This window comes from Lichenostomus cassidix, chromosome 1 (assembly GCF_008360975.1).
Source record: "Lichenostomus cassidix isolate B80296 chromosome 1, HeHo_3.0, whole genome shotgun sequence".
Classification (NCBI taxonomy): domain Eukaryota; kingdom Metazoa; phylum Chordata; class Aves; order Passeriformes; family Meliphagidae; genus Lichenostomus; species Lichenostomus cassidix.
The window spans coordinates 15,094,299-15,113,701 of NC_139479.1; the positions used below are offsets into that span (position 1 = coordinate 15,094,299).

General features: G+C 47.1%; 2 protein-coding genes across 2 annotated transcripts in view; one reads left to right on the forward strand and one right to left on the reverse strand.

The window, feature by feature from the left end:
* Nucleotides 1–3,576: 3,576 nt before the first annotated feature.
* On the forward strand, nucleotides 3,577–16,363 carry RS1 (retinoschisin 1). Its single transcript, XM_085051208.1, has 6 exons — nucleotides 3,577–3,643; nucleotides 11,547–11,572; nucleotides 11,889–11,994; nucleotides 14,477–14,618; nucleotides 14,746–14,941; nucleotides 16,085–16,363. The coding sequence occupies exons 1-6, from the start codon at nucleotides 3,592–3,594 to the stop codon at nucleotides 16,235–16,237; spliced, it is 675 nt and encodes a 224-aa protein (XP_084907334.1). The 5' UTR covers nucleotides 3,577–3,591; the 3' UTR covers nucleotides 16,238–16,363.
* Nucleotides 5,939–19,403, reverse strand: part of CDKL5 (cyclin dependent kinase like 5) — a 144,700-nt gene continuing 131,235 nt past the window's right edge. The window contains exons 19-20 of the transcript XR_014849815.1: nucleotides 16,106–16,321; nucleotides 5,939–10,202 (exon numbers count right to left, since the gene is read on the reverse strand). The gene's annotated coding sequence lies outside the window, so the exon portion shown is untranslated. The remainder of the gene's footprint in view (nucleotides 10,203–16,105; nucleotides 16,322–19,403) is intronic.

Here is a 19,403-nt window from a genome sequence, read left to right on the forward strand (position 1 = left end):
GCTGTAACATTAACACCATAATTGTGCTAAGGGCCTGTTTATCCCGCAGCCTGAAAGTGCAGATGTACTCAGATCTGGCTTTCCTATGCCCATTTTGCTTAGCAGTATGTGTGCATCCCACAGGAGGTGACACCACAACAATGTGATCCCACATCTGGGGTAAACTGTCTTCCACAGACCACCTGCTTCCAGGATACAGGCTCAAAGCTTAGTCAGGCATAGCTAGACTTCTCCTAATGTAGGATACACAAGCCTTTGGTGTGGTACATCCCATCTAAAAGGGATGGTGATCCCGTGGTGCCTATCCTGCCATCAACACCCACAGCACCCCCAAGTGCATGAGTTACAGGGAATGGGCCTGGGCCTGGTGGCCAGCACTGGTAACTATCTGCCTCATGTTCTCTTACATGTAGGCAAAACTCTCCAGAAGATGACTTAAGTTCACACTTCAGACTTGTAAAAAGAATATTCCAAGAGCCATACCTTAAAATGTGTGTAGACCACTGCAGCTCCATCCATTTCAAGGGGATCCAGCTCCTGACTCGGGCTCTAAAAGCATTGGCAGTCTTGCACTCTCTGCACATCAGCATGCTGCTTCTGAGAGATGTCAGTGATTCACACAGACATGTATAAATGTGTATTGTGTACATTCCCTAACTGTGCTTAAATAAAAGTGTGCCAGTCACATGCTTCTGCTGAGACACTGTGTCTCGTGTGTGTTCAGCTCCCAGACACATGGATCTGTGCGTGCTGCTCTGATTGAGCTGTCTGGCACTCTGACTTGGGGGAGAAACATGACATCACTCCGTGGAGTTGCACTTCTCTCTCACATACAAGTACTTTTGCCTCCTGCTTCCCCTCTGAGGCCACACACACATGCTGCCAGACTAAAAGCATCTCCATGGTGTAGGGTGATCTTTGGGTTTTTTGCCACAATCTGACAGAAGAAAACACAGCAAGATTTCTGAGGGCTATGAAAACATAGCAAAAAGTCTTAGGGGCAATGGGACATGAGCTAGAGCTGGAGAAGGTGTATGGACAAAAGAATGAACCTTCCCAAGCAGTTTCTGCCCCTATTTTACATAGCAGTGGGAATGTAACCAAACTATCCTAAATTGGTCCATTTCTACTAGTCTGAGTTTTGCTCTGTAATCAATGCCAGACTAATCTTTATCCTTTCTAAAATCTTATTTTTATTTTTTACACAGGGAAAATGTAGCCATTTCTGGTCATGTGTTATGTACAGGCCCTCACATTTTTTCTGTCTTCTGTACCTGAAAATATTTCTGTGCTTGCTAGGAATTAACTACATGATTCATTTAGCAAAGTTGTCTGCAGTGGCAGTGTGGTTTTGCTGTTTACAGTTATTAAAATGAAGGACTATCAACACCATTAGACACAGACTGAACTGCAAACTGTTTATGTAGAGAACTCAGTTTTAATGCTCTTCTAATCTACATGTAAAACAGTTGGGTTTTTTAAATGCTACAGACACTTTTTTAAACAAAGCCTGCCTTTTTTCTGTGTGGAGAGAATTTTATAACAGGTCAGCCACCCTTCTTAAGAGTATCCCTTTGGACTAAATGTTCTTTGATAAGAGCTGTGCTATTTCTGAACACGTTCTCTGAGATACTGTGCATTTCTTACACAAAATGAAAACCTATTTGAAGGGTGGGGCTGACCATAAACCAAGCTGACTTAAAACTGCCTGTGGTGATGTGAGAGAATTTGGCTTTGCTTTTCTTTAAAACATGGTAGGTGATTTCTCTCTGTGTGAGTAGCTCTCCTTCCCTGTGACCTGTCCTTATGAGACCATAAGGTGAGAGGCTGAAGCCCTGGTCGGTTTTCCAAGAGATATGTGGATGAAGGTATTTAAGGATTTTTAAGCTGGGATTTTCAAACCCACGAGATTTAGATACCAACTGCTCATCAATGCAGAGAGGGAATAGTTATCTGAATGTCTTCAGCAGCTCTGGAAATCTCTGTCTCTGTGGCAGCCCATTTTAGACTGAACAATATATAGAGAATACTGTGTAGAGCCTGACATGAGATGCTGCACTGCAGCAGATGCCCAGAGGCTGCCCTGGTACCCTCAATGAGTCTCATGTTTCTTTACGCCCTGGCTGGTCCTTCTGGTGGGTCTCACTGCCCTGAGAGGGGAGCAGCATATGAGCATGAGATCTTAGGCAAAAAAATCAGGAGCTGTCCCCTGCCTTTAGAAAAATGACCTCCTTCCTGGTGCCTGGGATGAGCTGCCCTGCTGGCTCACCCTGCCATCCATTGATTGTCCCCCAGTGTTTGGGGTGAGCTGGCCCAAGGTCCATGAAGCAGACTGGCAGTGTCTGTGCAGGGGTCTGCCTGTGACAGCCCTCCTCCCCGTGTAGGTAGGGTAAAGTGGGAAAAGTGTTGGGTTGAGGAGGTTAAACTCCTCGAGCCCAAGCAAAGCAGTGAGCCCCACTGGAAGGAGACTCCTCCCATCCATGTTACATAGCCTGCTGACTCTGGGATGTGTTGATGCTGGAGGTGGGATGCAGTGGGATGCTGTACCTGGCAACACATTTACAGAGCATTCCAAATTTGTGGGTATCCAAAGGCAAGTGAGACGAATCCTGCCCGGGGAATTGTTTTCAAAAAGTCAGCATCCTTGTTTGCACAGCATTTTTGAATGACTATAGACCAGAAGAGTAGAGACACAACTGGTTTAACTCAACAGCAGCCTACATGGTCTATGCAGTGCTTTAATCTATTCCCAGTGCATACAATCTGAGATCTCTTGAAACAAAGCAAGCTGCTTCTGAAGCAATTGCTTTCAAAAACCTCCATTAAAAATTCACTGCTAATTGCACGTAATCAACAGAGATTGGAGGAACAGGTGCAAGATCCACTGGAATCACTAGCATTTTGTTTTTATCTTGAATCTTTCAGTCATTCTAAAATCAAATGTATTACTCTTTGATGTAGGCTGGTTGAGAGGATACTATAGGCAGAACTGTTAGCGAAAAGAGGTTTAGATTTTTAGTCTGAGTTTTTTGCAGACTTGCAAGTAAACAACTGAAAAATGCTATTTTTGTTTGATCTGCTAATTGCAGCTTTCAGCTCTGTGCAATTAGGTGACTGGAAGAGCAATAAGGCCAGGGCAGATTTCTACACACAGCTATTGTCAGGAAAGGCATTGATAGTGTAGAGGTAAATAACTGGGATGGAAGATAATGAATACATGCTATATGCAAGAAGACAATATATACTACCCATCTTTTATAAGCATTAGGCATCTGCATTTCTGTAGGGTGTGGATGTTGTTTGTATGTAGGCATATCCTGGTTTATTTGGACATATGTCTGCATACACAATCAGATTCACCCTCAGAGTGTCAGTACCTCAGTACCTGTTGCCTTTTAAAAGCTGTTACAGATGGTACATCCTCTAGGATGGAGTTTGACAGCAACAGTTGTGTGGTTGGCTTGATGGCGCTTGATAAAATCAGGAGAATGGAGGAGAGTAAGGTGCTTAGGTAACGCTTAAGTTAATCTCATGCCTTCCCATCAAGCCAAGCAGTACACTAAGGAGCTATTCACAACAGAGGAAGGGAAGATGCAGTTCAAGATGGGAAGCGTCCTGCTGTCTCTTCTTTTCTGGTACAAAGGTAGGCACTTTGCCTCCTGAGAGGCGCTTTCAGATAGCCCTCTTTGCGTTTCCTGTTTCAGCCATGCTTTCTTCTGCCAGGGGCTATGGGGTACAGAGCAAGCTCTTCTCTACATTCTCATGGAAACATAATAATTCGGGGCAGGCAAAATGTGGAGGAGATGTGTAATTTATGTACATGAGTGAGCAGCATTCTTACAGATCTATGAATATTCAGTAGTAAAACTCTGTTTCAAAAAATAATTGCAGTGTAAAAAAAATTGCCATATAATTTGTCAAAATATGAATTTGCAAAGAAAACTGTAGTGCAGCTGAGCCAGTGTGTAAATAATAATGCTGATTTGAAAAATGAGGTACAGTATAACATGAAAGACTGGTCCTTCATTAATCAAAACTCTTGATTAATCAAAAACTGATCATTTTCTCTAGCAGCAAGACATTGCTGATTAAGATTGTCCTTTTTTTTAAGGCCCTTCCAGGTATTTTGGCCTGGAAAAGACTTCCAAAGACACTTCTAGAACAAAAAGCAATCATAAGTCAAGAATATGGGAAAGGTATTTATCAATTTTGAGGCTTTCTCTTATTAATTTTTTCAGAAAAGTAGCAATGAAAGTAGGTAAGCAGGGGCTAGGAGAAGCCAGAAAATTTAAGGTCACAATCTCCTTCCATTTTAATTCACCCAGCTGTGGGGAACAAAGAGATAGTTTTCTGGTCTGTGTTTAAATTTCTGGCTTCATCAAAGCCAGTGGCAAAGCTGCTTTTTTCCTTAAACAAGGCTGAGGGTTGCTCTTGGTAAGTGCTGGGCCATGTCTACTGACCTGAACATGTGAATCAAGTATGATCTGTCAGGATGAGGAACAGATAAATCAGACATTGTGACTTTTTTCCTATGGGTGTTGAATTCACAGTATTTTGATTTGTCTAGTTTTTCCTATCTTTCTGTTTCCATTGAATATTTTGCTCTACCAAATTTCATGGGCAGGAAAATAAGTGCTCTTCAACTAGCCATGCCTTCAGTTCATCTTGTTGTGTTTGGCTGTACCCAGCTCTGTCTAATTAATAGGTCTTTCTTTTAATCTCCCTGCAAATATTTGTACATTCTCCTCTTACCTTATCTCTTCACTCTCCTTTGTTTCACTTGGGAAGGTTACTGGTACCTGAGCTTCTAGGAAGAGTGTTTTTATACAGACTCCAGCATTTTATCCCTATGGGTGGCATAACTGCAATTAGTCCTTGGAATGAGTTCATATACCTTGCTCTGAATCCCAGACACAGCTTGCTTTTTATAGACACCCACACATCAGGGTATTTTTGGAGAGCCTGCAGTGAAAAATAACCTGAAAGATCACTTTCCAGGCATCACCCCTTCGGTATTTAATTTATTTTCTTAATTCATCGCATTTCTGAATTTACTGTTTTCCTCTGTTTCGCGGTCTAAATGTCCTGTTCTGGATAAAAAGAGAGGTGCCCCTCACACTGCTGCCTCTCCCAGCACGAAGGTGCCGCTAGGTCAGCCCCGGGAGCTACGTGCACTGATGCCACGATAAGCCGCTTAGCTTATTTTCCCTGGCAGAGCAAGTGGCTTAGAGGAGCACCGGCAGCCCCCGCGCCTCGGCTGGGCTAGTGTTTGCTGGGGACACCGCAGCACAGCACAGCACAGCAGCATATGGTGCAGCAGGACGGCTCCTGCCCGAGAGCCGCAGCAGCTGCCGAGCCCTCTCCATATGGCGAGGGGAGCATCCCGAGCCCCGGGCTGGCGGAACGCGCCTTTGGCACATGGGAATGATGATGCGCTGCACCGCTCTGCTCCCCCTCGAGGAGCAGGCACATCTCAGCCCTTCGAGAGAGGGGATTTTTCTCTTTTCACCTTTGTTTTTTGGAGCTTTGAAAAAAAAAACCAACCTAAAACAAGAACTCCCCCAAAAAAAAAAAAAAAAAACAACAAAGGCTCAAACACGCCTTTAGATCACACTGAATAACAACTTCGGAAGTGCTGCCCTTTGGTATAATCAGTGCATCTAATGAAATTACTATGCAGGCAATGTTATGCGTAGTTCCAAGCAGGAAGGAGCAAACGTGTCAATAAGATCAGAAAATGCCGAAAGTTTTCTAAGGAACACTATAGGGAAAAAAGATAATTAATTATACATCTCTTAAGAAAAAAAAAAAAAAAGCAGGAAAGGTTGATTTTTTTTTCAAATTATTTAAGTTTTTTTTTCAAATATTGTCACAATTTTAAAAAAATAGTGGAAACATTATGGAAGAAGAGAAAGTAGTATGAATTAAATAGGTGTAATTGTGATTACTTAAGTATGTTTTTTATTGCCTTCAAATAAATACCAGTAAATATTAAATGAACCACAGTACAAATTAATGAGAATGAAAACCTAATAAAAACCATTCAAATGAAGAAAATGAAATGGAAATTAAAATAATACAACTGTGAAAAATCCCTGCAAAATGAAGGAGGAAAAGAACAGCTGATTTAAAGCCAGAGAGAAAAGCTTAACACAAAGCATGAAACCTCCCCTTTGCAGGCTAATGCTGGTGCTGGTCCTCTTGTCCTCATTTTCTGGCTCTGATGGAGTCTGCCAGTGGTCAGCAGAGATCAGTGATCACAGGCTGATGTGTGCCGAGGCGTTGGTGCTCTGCTGAGGCCACAATACCATCTGCAGGACAAACAGGCTGAGCATGTGGCTCAGTGTGTCTCTAGGTTGTTGGAGTCCCTGGATGAGCACCCTGCTTTCACCAGGCCAGCCCTATTTCTCATGTCTGTGGGTGGGCACAGATCTGGACTTGTCCTGGGGGTCTCTGCCTGCCGGCACAGCTCCCAAGGACCATTTAAAGCCCACGCTTTTTAGAAATAAAGGTACTGTTTGCACAACACACGGTCCCATGGAGCCTGCTGAGCGTGGCCATGGAAAAAGCCCCGGGGGGAAATCAACAAAAGCAATCCCGAAGCGTGTGGGCATGGGGACTGTGCTTGCCAAGGGGACCTGGGGACCTGCCAGGCTGCAGCAGGGGCCCCTGGGGCCATTGCCTCTGGCACAGGAGCAAGGAGAGATGGGGAGAATACCACGAATGTGGCAGCTTCCCTAAATGCACCTTCTTACGGAGGCTGGTGAGACCTGAGTGAGTCACCTCACTCGCCTGGCACGATTTTCAGGGCTGGGATGTAAAAATAGCCTAAGTTAATAATATAGCAAGGCACAAACTAGCACCCAGTGGGCACAGAGGAACTGCAATGCTTTTTTCAGTGTCTCGACCCCCTGTGTTGGTTACAGGCTGTGTTACCTAACTCTGCTTCCAGATGCTGTCTAATGTGGTGCTCAGGGAAAAGAGGGCCTTTCAGAAAGCATGATAAAACCAGTGCCACTCATTCCAGCCATGCCTTTCATTTTTGTGTCTTTTTGGAGCTTTTCTGGGGCCCCAGTCATATTTTTCTGGGTTGTAAGGTGTTTTCCTTTCCCCTGCCTATAACCCACAGGTGCCAAAGGGAAGCAAGTGACTATGCAAAAGGAGCCATTGTGCCCACAAAATACTGCTGCATCATGGGGGCATTGCTCTCCACTGGGAGGAGAGAAAATCATTTTACTCACCTCTCTGAGCACTGTTAAACTGAGATGTTGTTTACAGAGATGAGAGACAAAATTAACTATTTTCCAGCTGAAGCTTCTAAGACACCTATGTGGAAAAGTAAATAAATAAAGCCATTAAAATTTTCCACATACTTTTCCTGCAATGATCAAGTTTATGTGAACTTACTCCAGTAAATCGAGTGACTGACATTTATTCTGTGTCATATTTTATTTCTCTGTTTTCATATTTATAATGTGCTTTCTCATGCCTGTATCTCTGTCATTAATTCTTGCACTAAAAGATTACTTGCTGCTGTGGCTTTATGGTCAGGACAGTGAATATGATTTCTCAGAGTTACTGTATTGAAATGTGCTCAGCCTTTGGCAGCGTAACTTCTGGCCACACTTACTTTCCTCCTTTCTTTCTCTTGTTTAACCACATTCCTAATGTTTACAAATTTTCTGAGATGCACAATTACCTGTTCCTGTCATTGAAATGCTACCAGCTGCGTTTCTTTGCTATTCATTTCCCCTTTTCCCAAGTAGCCCTAAGGTGTGGCTGCTGCTTTATCCAACTTCCACGTCAGGAATCCCCATCTTGGCACCTCAGGACTACCTCTGCCAGCTCTTTTCTTTCTGCCCCAGACCTGGACTACTTCCTGGAGTATTGCTCCCCTCCATCCTGGTCAGCAGCAGATGCTAAGTGGAGACTTCCCAGGACCTGGGCTCCAGCCCAACCTCGCCAGAACAGGTTCCCTGGCACAAAATCATCCCCTGGTTCTTGCCCCAAGCCCTGGTCCCTGAATCCTGTGCTATGGGATGGCATTTGTTCATGGCAGTGCTCTGGACACACCACACTGCAGGGTGGGATGAAGGGACAGGAAAGGTGAATGCCTTATCTCCCTGCCTCCCACAAACACAGATAATAATGTATTTCACTGAACTCATGGTTTGCTGGGGGGCTGTAAATAGAACTCTTTCCTTTTAATGTTTTGGGGTTTTTTTTCAGTCCTATGCTTTTAAAACAACAGCCCCTGGCGGCCGTGCAGGACATATGACTCTCCCATGAATTGCAGCAATTCGTTCTGTCTGACCTACAATTACCAATTATCTTTGTAACCTTCCTTGAAGGCAAACATGCTCGCTATAAAAGCATGCTGCCCATCACATTTTTAGACTATTGGCAGCCAGCTTTCCTCTTCATTTCCTTTGTAGGACAGGGCCCATCACAGCTGTAAACACACCAATATATCAATTACTATGTTTTGTGGCCGACTGCAGGCAAGGGCATCTTTTGTTTCCTTCCCTCTCCCAAGGCCAGGGGTTATCAGGCTGTGCTGCCCTGGCAGGGCATTTGGCCACCCACTGCTATGCTTACCCCAAGCCAAGCCTGCTGCTCCCTTGTGCTGTGGTTGGATGGCTGAGCCCCTTGTGGGAGTGACCCTTGGCAGTTCACCTCTCCTAGCTGAAAAAGGCAAAGCTGAGCTCCTGTTTGAGGTGTTTAAACCAGTGGGTTATGTGGTGAGGGGTGGAGGTACCCAGCCCAGCTGAGACAGCCAGAGGGACAAAAAACCAGCACTGCCTTTGCACCACTGTGTGTTGTAGGACTGACCCAATAAAATATTGCACTGACAAAAGGGCTTTTGTGCTTGAAATTCACACCTTTGCTTGATTTGCAGTGGTGTCCCCTGGCAGATCAGGCTAAAAGCCCTCAAAGCCACTCTCATAGCTCAGGAGATGGCACCACTGTCTGAGTGCAGCCACGCACACAATGCTGGGTGGCCTGAGGAGGAGGATTTATTCCTGGTGGTTGAATTGATACTACCATACACCCACCCACCTGAAATCTATTCCTTTTTGTCCTGTTGTTTCACTCACAGCTATTGAGTTTCCAGCTGCATGTGTCGATGGCATATTAAATTTTGATCTTGGCTCTCAAAGGGAGGGACTCAGAAGGCCTGTTGAAAGGCTCAGCTTGGTCACAAAGCACTACCCTACATCATCCTGGTAACTCACATCCCCTTTGCCCCCCCAAGCCTGCAATGCTCAAGAACAGACTTCACCACACTACAGTCTTCCTCATGGAACATAACTTCCTTAGGTTAATGGTTGGACTCAATGATCTTAGTGGCCTTTTCAAAGCCCCTTTCCAGGCCAAACTGTGTTAAACCACCATAAGAAAAACCCAAAACAACACACAAAATTTTCTCCACAAAAATCAGGTGGTTAAGTAGATGGAAGGAGCCAAGCCTGCAGCCCTGTGAGTCAGGGATTGCTGGGCAATGGGAACACACAGCAGGCTGTGATCCCTGATCTCAGGGTAAGGAAGCCCTTGCAGCTGGTGCTCCTGGAGCAGGGCACCTGTCCTGCTGGGAAAGGACACCACTCTATGGGCAAGAGGGCAGGAGAGACACTGGCCAACCTGGATCTCATGCCCTAGGTGCCAATGCCTCTCCAGCACTGGCATCAAACAAAGCACAGGGCAGGCAGGGGAGGCAGGCACTGCATTGCTTTTGTTGGCAAGGATGGTACAAAGTGATAAAATCCTGATTTCTATTGTATTGGCAGACAGTGTTAGCTTAAACTGCCTTCACACTGGTTTGAGTCAAATCACTTTGCCCCATGTGGCACAGCATGGGGGTGGCCTTGGGTTTGCACCTCTGCCTTGGTTTTCTCATTGCAGAATGGAGTTCCAGGGCTTGGTTTGGTAACACTTGTGGTGGGAAAGGTGCAGTGCATTGTTGTGTGGGATCCCCAGCCTGTGCTTCCCCACGGGTCTGGAGATGTGAAGGCATGTTCTCCTCCTGAGCACGCTGGGCTCTGGGTGCTCCCTCTCTCCCTCCTGGGCCTGACTAGAAGCCACATCTTTTTATTGTAGACTGATGTTTACTTCTTCTGCTAGGACCAATGCCTTGGGTTAATGTGGTAAGTTCCTAATGCCAGAAATGCTGCTCTGGGACACTGAAATGCAGGAGACCATCCCTGTGTTAGAGAAAGGAATTTTTTTAAAGTTCTCTATAACTTTGGTTTTGGAGGTCTTTTAGACTCTTGATACATTCAGACTTTTTATCACACCCAAGGAGCAATTGCATTTCAGTAATAAACAGAGCTTTGTATATAGTTTATATTTCAGCTGATTATAATTGCTCATGTTTATGAGTCTTTTGAGGTGAAACTTGCTATAGAAATGTGAGATGTAAATTCCCAGCATTAGCTGGAGCTTCCTAGGCTCTGCAAAGTGACAGTGTATGAATGAATAAATCATAAAGAGATTTCAGTGAATAATTCAGAGTCTAATTCATTTGGTGAAAAAATCCTCTTTTCATATTCACAAAACCTCTGGAGATGGCAGGTTTCTCACGGCTCCAGTATGCAAGTTTTTTACCTGCTCAATCACTTGTTCCTTAGTGGCTTGTAGATTCCCTACAGGATTTGAAAACTTGATGTTCGATATTTGAGTTGTGTTGAAGAGTTATCAGCAGTCATGAGATTATTTTGTTTTATTATTTTATTTTCATAGCAGTTTGGGAATAATCTGCCAGTCTAAAAGCTATTAACATACTCTGCTTTGGACTTCACTGTGAAGCAAGAAGAGCCTTTTCAGTAAGGAAAGTTCTCATAAAAAAGCCATTGCTCAGTAAGAGGCAGGAGATAAAACAGGTCAGATGTTACAAAAATAGCATCTCTTCCTACAGAGCCACAACAACTGGCTTTCCCTAAGAAAGGAAAAAATGGGAGTCTTGTCTGTAAGATAGATTAGTAAGACTTATTTACATTTCTTTTTTCTGCATCACATCCAGAGGGAGTGTTCTCAGGCCAAGCACTTTGTGAGGTGTCCTATCTCCTCCAAAGACACTTGGGATCTGCAGTGGCACCAGGCTAGGATTTCACCCCTGGAGTTCATCAGCTTACACATTTTAAGGGGAAAATGTGACAGGAAAACTGTGGAGCAAGTAGACAGAAAAAATTGATATGGGCAAAATTAGCTGTAAAGCAGAGACTGAGGGGTCTAACATGTGTTTCTGCTCAGGGTGATTCAGGTGTATCTGATCAGGAAGAGGAGATGCCAAAAGCATCTGAAAGAAAACCCAGTGGAAGACAAGCACAGACACGGGCTCATGCAGTGCCCTGCTCCTGCCCATGTTCTCTTGCCTTCTTCTAGCAATCAGCTTGGGGAAATGTGGTAGATTCATCAGTCCTTCCTCTATTTATTTGTCTCTATCTCAGAAGTAAATGTGTATTGTATTTCCTGATGTTTGCTTACAGCATCTTTGTTTCTGATCTCTCTCTCTCTCTCTTTTACCCCCCTCCATGCCCACTGCCCAGCTGTGATGGCCCTCTCCCCAGGAGAGGTAAGTCTCTCTGGATAGTTTGGCTGCCAGGTAATTGCTGGGGGTCTGACACTGCCCATCCCTGGTGCCTTGGGGCAGAAGAAGGGATGTCACCTGGGCCTTCAAGCCCAGGCACATGCTCTGATCTCTGGATCCAAGGGGATCTGAGTAATTCTGTGCTTCATGTTAAGCGGGCAACAGGAAAGGGTCTCAGACAAGGTGCAGCAGTCCAGACTGGCACAAGCATTTGTCTAAGGTTGAGAGCTCATATGTAGCCTCATGTCACTATTATTGATGACTACATTGATTTATCACTCGTTTTTTACCTTTCCTTTAGGATGAGAGACTGGAGCTGTGGCACAGCAAGGCTTGCAAATGCGATTGCCAAGGAGGTCCTAACTCGGTGTGGTCCAGCGAAAATAATGGCTTAGAGTGCATGCCAGGTAATGGAGGGAGCCTTTAGCCTTGTCTGTCTGGTGCCCTTCAGCAGCTTCCCCTCTGCACCTGGCACTGCAGAGCTGGCACGTTCCAAATCAAGCTGCTGATGGTGGAGCTGAACCACTGTGAGGTGAAGGGATTGCCCTGTGCCATCAGGCAGAGGCAGCCCCCATGCCTGGGCCTTGGGAGGTCACCCAGGGTGGCCCATGCTGACCAGAGACAGTGGACATTCTCTCCCTGGAGCTCTCAGTGCTGGTTCTTCCAGACACTGCCAGGGGCAGCTACTGCCATGTGTAAGATTTCCTGTAGGAAACCTTTTGTACCACCAGGGCTCATTCTCCCTTGCTGCAGTTTAGCCTGTAACATCTTACAGACTCTCCAGGGATCAAGGAAAACAATTATTACTTCTTTGCAGTATATTTTGGAAAGGGAAGGGGATATGGCAGGTTTGGTTATCTGTCCATGGGACATGTGGGCAAGGAATGGTGCTGGGTTTCCTGGCCAGGCCAGGTGTGAGGGGGTCTCTCTCACATTAGCATTACATAGCTGAGTAATGAAGGCATCTCCCTTGTCTCATGAAGGCTGTTCTCATGAATGAGGAACATTTCCACTGTAACTCCCAGCTGTCACTGTTCCCAGACAGGGGCTTTGCACTCACTCCCCTTGCCCAGCCCAGCCAAGGCGGTGTGGCCTGGCGTTGCCTGCTGCTCGGGGACAGTTTGTAGAGCAGCCATGCAGTGCTGCCTCTGGCATGGCCGAGGGGAGCAGCTGGTCTTGCAAACGCTGCATGAGTTTTCTCTGGGTTGGCAGTAACAGTGTTAAATGGCTCAGCTGCTTTGGCTGGGCAGGCACCAGGCGTCTGTTTTGGCAGGTCTCTGTGCGTGGCACAAAGGGACTCACCAGAAGGTGACCTGCTAATTGCATTACGGTTGTGTGGTCTGCGGATTAGTGTTGCTAAAAGTAAAGTTGGGTGGTGCTCGAGATAAGCCCGACGAATAGTAAACACACAGAGCCACCCTCTTGCACAAGGGGAGCAAGCTTTTAACGTGGTGGAGAAGCAGGATGTTTCCATGCCTGGAGGAAGGCGGGACAGTGGCTATGTATTTTCATGGGGAAAAACATGTTAATGAGGTACCGACTGAGCAAGATATGTTAATGAGATATTGATGCATGCAATATTGACCTAGTAGAGCTTGCTAACGAGACATTGACCGCATGGCTGCAGTGCTGGGGAGTTGCACTGGCGAGGCCACAGTCATGCCAGGTTCTGGACACCCCCCCGTGCTCCCCATGTGTTGATTGTTTTTCACACGAGGCACCATGGTGGCTGTTCAGGCACGGCTACAGCAAGGAAACCTCTTACCCACAAGTGAAGCTGTGCAGAGCTTTGCTTGCTCCTTTATTGCTGAGACCCACAAAACAGAATGTGCTAAACTGGAGAAAGGGACAGAATTACCTCTGGGGACTCCAGAGGTTCCACAGGCTGCAAAATCAGGAAATGCTGCCCATGATATAGATGTTTGCCTAGGCAATCCCCATGTTACACTTGTGAGTGCCTTCATTCTGTGTATCATGATACACAATGATAACCTGATCACGTAAAAAAAGATCATAACAAAACCCCCCACAGCTAGGTCCAGGTAGCACGCAGGTGCTCAGCATCACTGAAGTCTTGCCTTCCAAAGCACTGTGTGGTGACCCACCACAGAAAGTTTTAATGAGTATTCCTTTCTCCAGTAGTTTTGCAGCCACTGAAAGTCATGTTGAATTTCTCACTATGCAGAAGCCAGCTGTGGGGGCATGATTGTTACCCGGAAGATTTGCAGTCAAAAACTGCAGATGGAAATCCCTGAGATGGAAATGCCTGAGCCCTCAGCAGGGCTGAGCACTACACCTCCCTGGCACCAGAGCACCTGCCAGTTTTCCACAAGGCAAGGCCACCTCCAGACACAAAGAAAGTCCCCATATCAGAAAATGCAGAACTGAGGGTGCTCGTGGAGGGATGAGCTAGCTCAGCAATTTTGCCATGCAAGTAGAGCCATAAATCATGACAGTGATTGGAGGAGCTGAAGAAAGTAAAGCCCAGCAAGAAAAGAAGTGCCCAGCATTACTCAGGGACCAGGCAAAAGCTGACAGCCTGGAAGCTGGATCCAGGTTGAGGCATCCCATCTGGCTCTTCTTCCACATGCTTATGAGAAGGAGATTCAGACTGCAACATCTGAATAAAGCCTTTGCCCCAAAATGTTGCAGGCAGAACAAGTCTAGTAAGTTTAAGAGAGAAAGAACAGTTAGAAATTAACACAAGTGAAGAGTTAGAAATAAAGACCCTGTGGTTCCAGGGCAGGTTGTGGTCTGGGTTTAAGAGAATTCCCAGGATCTTAATCAGGGAGAAGAGAGACCCAGGAGGTGTTGACAACCTGTGTGTAAACACACCCAGGAAACAGAGCCACTTCTGTCCCTTAAGGCATTTTTTCCCTTGTTCTGCAGAGTGTCCCTACCACAAGCCCTTGGGCTTTGAGTCTGGTGCCGTCACCCCAGACCAGATCAGCTGCTCCAACCCTGAGCAGTACACGGGCTGGTATTCCTCCTGGACAGCCAACAAGGCTCGCCTCAACGGCCAGGGCTTCGGGTGAGTTCAAAAATGCCTCCCTGAGGCTGCAGCTGAAGGGCTGGGGAGCCCTGGCAGCGTGGGGGCACGAGGGTCTGCCTGGGAGGGCACAGCAGGGGACAGAGCAGGGGTGGTGGTGTCCCCCCAGGTGTGCATGGCTCTCCAAGTACCAGGACAATGCACAGTGGCTGCAGATTGATCTGAAGGAGGTGAAGGTGATTTCAGGCATCCTCACACAAGGGCGCTGTGATGCTGATGAGTGGATGACCAAGTACAGCCTGCAGTACCGCACCGATGAAAACCTCAACTGGGTGTACTACAAGGACCAGACTGGGAACAACCGGGTCAGTGGACTTTGCTCTTTGGCCACTGGTGGAGGGGGGACATGTTTGGTGACATGAACCATTTTGGGAGGTGCCCCAAAAGGGGGATCCTGTAGGAGCAGCAGGGTGGATGGGTCTCGATGGTCACTCGCAGCACAGAGAAGGGGCATTCCGCCTGAGGTGAGAGTGTCACACTGACCAGTGCAGAAGGACAAAATGCATTAATTGTGTTTTCTAATGATGATGCTGGAGTCCAGACAGAGCTCAGAGGCACTAGCTGGCATTGCAGAAGAGGCAGCACCTCCACGATAAGGATCCCTCCATAAAAAGCAGCAGCCCTTTCTCAGCTGTGGCCAAGCAGTCCCAGCCGTGCTTGGGCACTGAAAAACTGGGATTCTTTTTATTGCCATGTCCAGGGATAGTGCATAATCCTGGTGCAGAAAAACCGCTCAAAATCTGCAGCTAGTTAAGCCACAACCCACCAAACCATTCTCACGCTGCACTTCTTACTGGTTGATTTGAAACAAAAAATTGCACAGGTGGTAAGGTCCATCTTACAGTGGTGCCTGTGATCCCTGTGCAGCCCAGCTGGGCTGGGGGATGTGACAGCTGCTGCCTTCCAGGTGTCCTCAATGCCCATCTCTGGGGATGGCCCTGTCCCAGCATGGGAGGCTCTGCTGGCTTTGCTGAAGTTCTTGCAGCCCTGGGGAGATGCTGAGCTTTCCCAAACAAACAGGTCATGGCAGCAGATGTGACATCCAGGCCAGGGAATGAGGAAGGGGCCCTCAAATATTATTTTTTGTTTGTTTATATTGGGATTGTATAGGAGCCTGGCTCATGAACTGCAAAGAGCCAAAGGCAACTAGGCTCACTCTAAACAAGCAGTGGCTTGCTACAGGAAGGCAAATGAGAGAGAATGGGATGAGAATGGGGTGAGATTTTATGGCCCAACCACAAAAAGTTCAGGAACTATGGGGGAAAGGGACCTACTCAGAAAACTGAATCAGTGTGACAAAAATTGTCTACATCTGGCTGTTTTTAAAGTCTTTTGTTTTGAGAGCGGAGGGGAAGGAGCCTCCTCCTCCTCTGCTCTGCACAGGCACCCCAAACTCATGGCACAGGATTTCCAGCCCCCTAACCACCCACCCACCCCTCCGTTCACAGGTTTTCTACGGCAACTCGGACCGCTCGTCCTCGGTGCAGAACCTGCTGCGGCCGCCCATCGTGGCTCGCTACATCCGCCTGATCCCGCTGGGCTGGCATGTGCGCATCGCCATCCGCATGGAGCTCCTCGAGTGCCTGGGCAAGTGCGGCTGAGCGCTGTCCGCAGCTGGCTCTGGGGGACCTGTCCTCCTGTGCAGCCACCCTGCCTCGCCCTGCTGCCACTCCTGAGGTGTAAGCCTGCAAAGGGAAGGGCTGTCTTCAATAAAATGTTTCTTCACACCGTGCCTGCTGATACAGCTGATGGAGGGTTGTGGGACACATGCTGGGGAAGAGGAAGGTTCAGGGCCGTGGCTTGGATCCTGTGGGATGTGGTGCTTCTGGTGCTGGGTGTGAGGCTGGGAAAATCATCATCATGGTGTGCTGTGAGCACTGAAATAAATGCAGATGGGGTCCAAAGGCAGGGCTTGGATTCTGTTTGGGAGGGCAGCTGTATGCCGGGACAGACATCTCACCCTCAAGCCCTGAGACAGGGCTGTGGCCAGATTTGGCCTGTCCCCAGTATGAGGGGGCCCACCTGAGTCATGCTCACAAATCACCTCATGTCTGCTTGCATCAGGAACCCTCTGGCCTGAGCTGCTGTGGCTGGTTTTGGGACAGACATTGGTGCCTTGAGCACCAGATGGACAAACCCTCTCTGGTTTTGCACTGACACATCTTGGGGACCCCAGAACACTTTTCTCTTTTTTCTCTCTAGGCACAGACACAGGGACTCACCCTTATTAACTGTTTGATCTCCATGGCCTCAGCTCCAGTGGGTGTTTAGCACCAGTGGAATTTGGGGCCTGTGGAGGCTCTGATGATGGACCCATCTTCCTGGGGTGACAGCCCAGTTACTAAGGTCTATGTCCCTGCCTCAGCCCAGGAGACAATGCCCAACACATCCTAGGAGGGAACTGCAGCCCCCACAGCTCCCATGAGGGAGGGTTGTGGGGAGTGGCAATTTGGTTTGCCTTCCCACACACCTGCAGCACAAACCTGGCAGGCACCAGAGGCCTTTTCCCTATTTTCTAACAATCTGTGCATCCATCCCAAAGATTCACAGCATCAGAGCCTGAACTGTCTCAGCGAAGGGAGGAGCAGCATGAAGACAGTGGTGCTGAGGCAGACTTTCTGCCTTCCCTGTCCTCTCCGTATCCCTATGGGTGGAGAGGTGAATGCTTGGTGTGCAGGGCAGGAGCTCAGATGTGACTAAAACCAAATGAGATGTGACCAAAAACATGAGAGAACCCTTTGGATGGCTGTGCAATTCATCACATTCATTTGTGAGAGCAGATGTTTCTGCCTTGAGTTTTTTCCTGTATATAGACAAATAATAGCTGTCAGGGAAATAAGCTCTTCTGGCAAGTCTGAAAGCTGTTCCACTAACCAGCAGTATGAAGCCTACAGAGATGTAGAAAAGACCAATTCCCATCTGCTGAGATGATTGCTACACACCAGTACTCCCTTGCTTTGCTCCCACCCCCTCATCTGTGGATAGCATTTTTGCCTATCCACAAATAGGTCTAGGGACATTTTCCTAGTAAGAAATCACTGTGTGGTTCTCTAATGCTGAACAGTCGAGGCAAGCTCTGCTGAGAAGATCTACTGTGCTCGAGGCACTTCCTCAGCAGCCAAGCTGTGGGACCAGAATGGTATAGCAGCCTCCCTGGAGGCACTGCACATCCAGCAACACGAGACAAGGGCTCCCCACCAGCCATCATAGCTCTTGTCTTGCTAACACCAACACTCAAAGCTGAAGCATTTCCAGGTCCTGGATGCAGTTGCCAACATGTTAACACACAGCCCTCCCTACCCTAAAAGCAGCACAGGCAGCTCTACTCTGTGTCCTGGCAGATGGCACTGGGGGAAGGAGCCTTGCTGCTGATGTTTTGCTGCATGACAGCAGAGGGCTGGCTGTGAGGGATAGAAGGATGGACTGGGCATGAGCTGGTGAATATTTTTATCACCCCAAAGCAGTTTAGCTTGACTGTAGCTAGTTAAAGCCTTGTCTGTGACTGGCCTCTGATGAGCTCCTATGCACAGTCCAGGGTTTTTCAAGTTGTCTGGTTTTGGAAATGCACCCCATGGCAAGGGCCAGAAGCTCCTGTGAGATTCGGAAGAGCTGGCAGGCTTAATGCACAGCTTGAAAGGATGGACCACACACCATTATACACCAAGGCACTACACTAAATTACATATCTTCACATGACCAGATCCTACATTGAAGATACAATAAAATCTTGGAGGAAGAAAATACTGTCTAGGTAGAAAGAACCTGTGCTATCACTCTTCCAGCTTCCCATCTTCAAAGAAATCACTAGACCTTTTTCTAGATTGAAATGTAGGGCAATAAGTAAGATGGAACTAACTGGCACACAGTGCATTTCACAGTTCGTTTGCCTCTTGCCTTGCCCTGTCCTTTGTCTGCAGTTCACCTCTCCAGCTTGCATGGGGAAGGGACCTACTTCTGACTTGCCACTAAATGGCTCCTGCTAAAGCAGGAGTTTCTGTTCTGATCCTTGCTATGCAGCTCAGTTGCTAATTGACCTCTGGAAATTCACTTAACCTCTGCCTCTTATATAAAAAGAAGAGTGCTGAGAGGCTTAATTAATTAAGTGGTCCTAAAATGCTTTTAGAGTTGTATTTGACTTCTACTTCTGCATAAATTCAGCACGTTGGAGTAACAGAGTGACTGAGGGCATCATGAAAGGGAGACAGCACCAGCTGAAGTATAATTACATAAATACAAAAGCTTTTCCTCATAATCATAGCGTCACAGAATGGTTTGGGTTGGAAGGAACCTTAAAGATTATTTAGCTCCAATCTCCCTGCCATGGGCAGGGACATCTTACACTAAACCAGGCTTAGAGCCCCATCCAACCGGGTGGTGAGGCACTGGAACAGAGTGCCCAGAGAAGTTGTAGACTCCCCATCTCTGGGGGTGTTCAAGGCCATGGATAGCCAGGATTCATTAAAGAGGAAGCCATCAAAAACTCTTATTGCTGACACCTCAGCATTTACCTACAAGTGTCTCAGTTTACATGTGAAAATGATGAAATGACACTTTTCCGGCATCAAAGACTATGGGCTGGAAGCTTTCAGGGCCTTTTAATTTCTGGTAGGGCCTGCTGAGGGGCTTGGTGGGTTGGTACTGCTCAAAAGAGAGAACAGCAGAGATCCTTGCCCTGAAAGGAAGAATCCACCCTTGGTGTCTGCAATGACACTATGGAATGGTGGGCAACAAGGTGCTTCAGAGATGTTGTGCTCCCATGGAAACAAC

Coding starts and splice junctions, on each gene's coding strand:
- RS1 (XM_085051208.1), top strand. CDS start 3,592: ATGCAGTTCAAGATGGGAAGCGTCCTGCTGTCTCTTCTTTTCTGGTAC. Junction 3,644..11,546: donor TCTTCTTTTCTGGTACAAAG/GTAGGCACTTTG, acceptor CCCACTGCCCAG/CTGTGATGGCCCTCTCCCCA. Junction 14,619..14,745: donor CTCAACGGCCAGGGCTTCGG/GTGAGTTCAAAA, acceptor GTGTCCCCCCAG/GTGTGCATGGCTCTCCAAGT.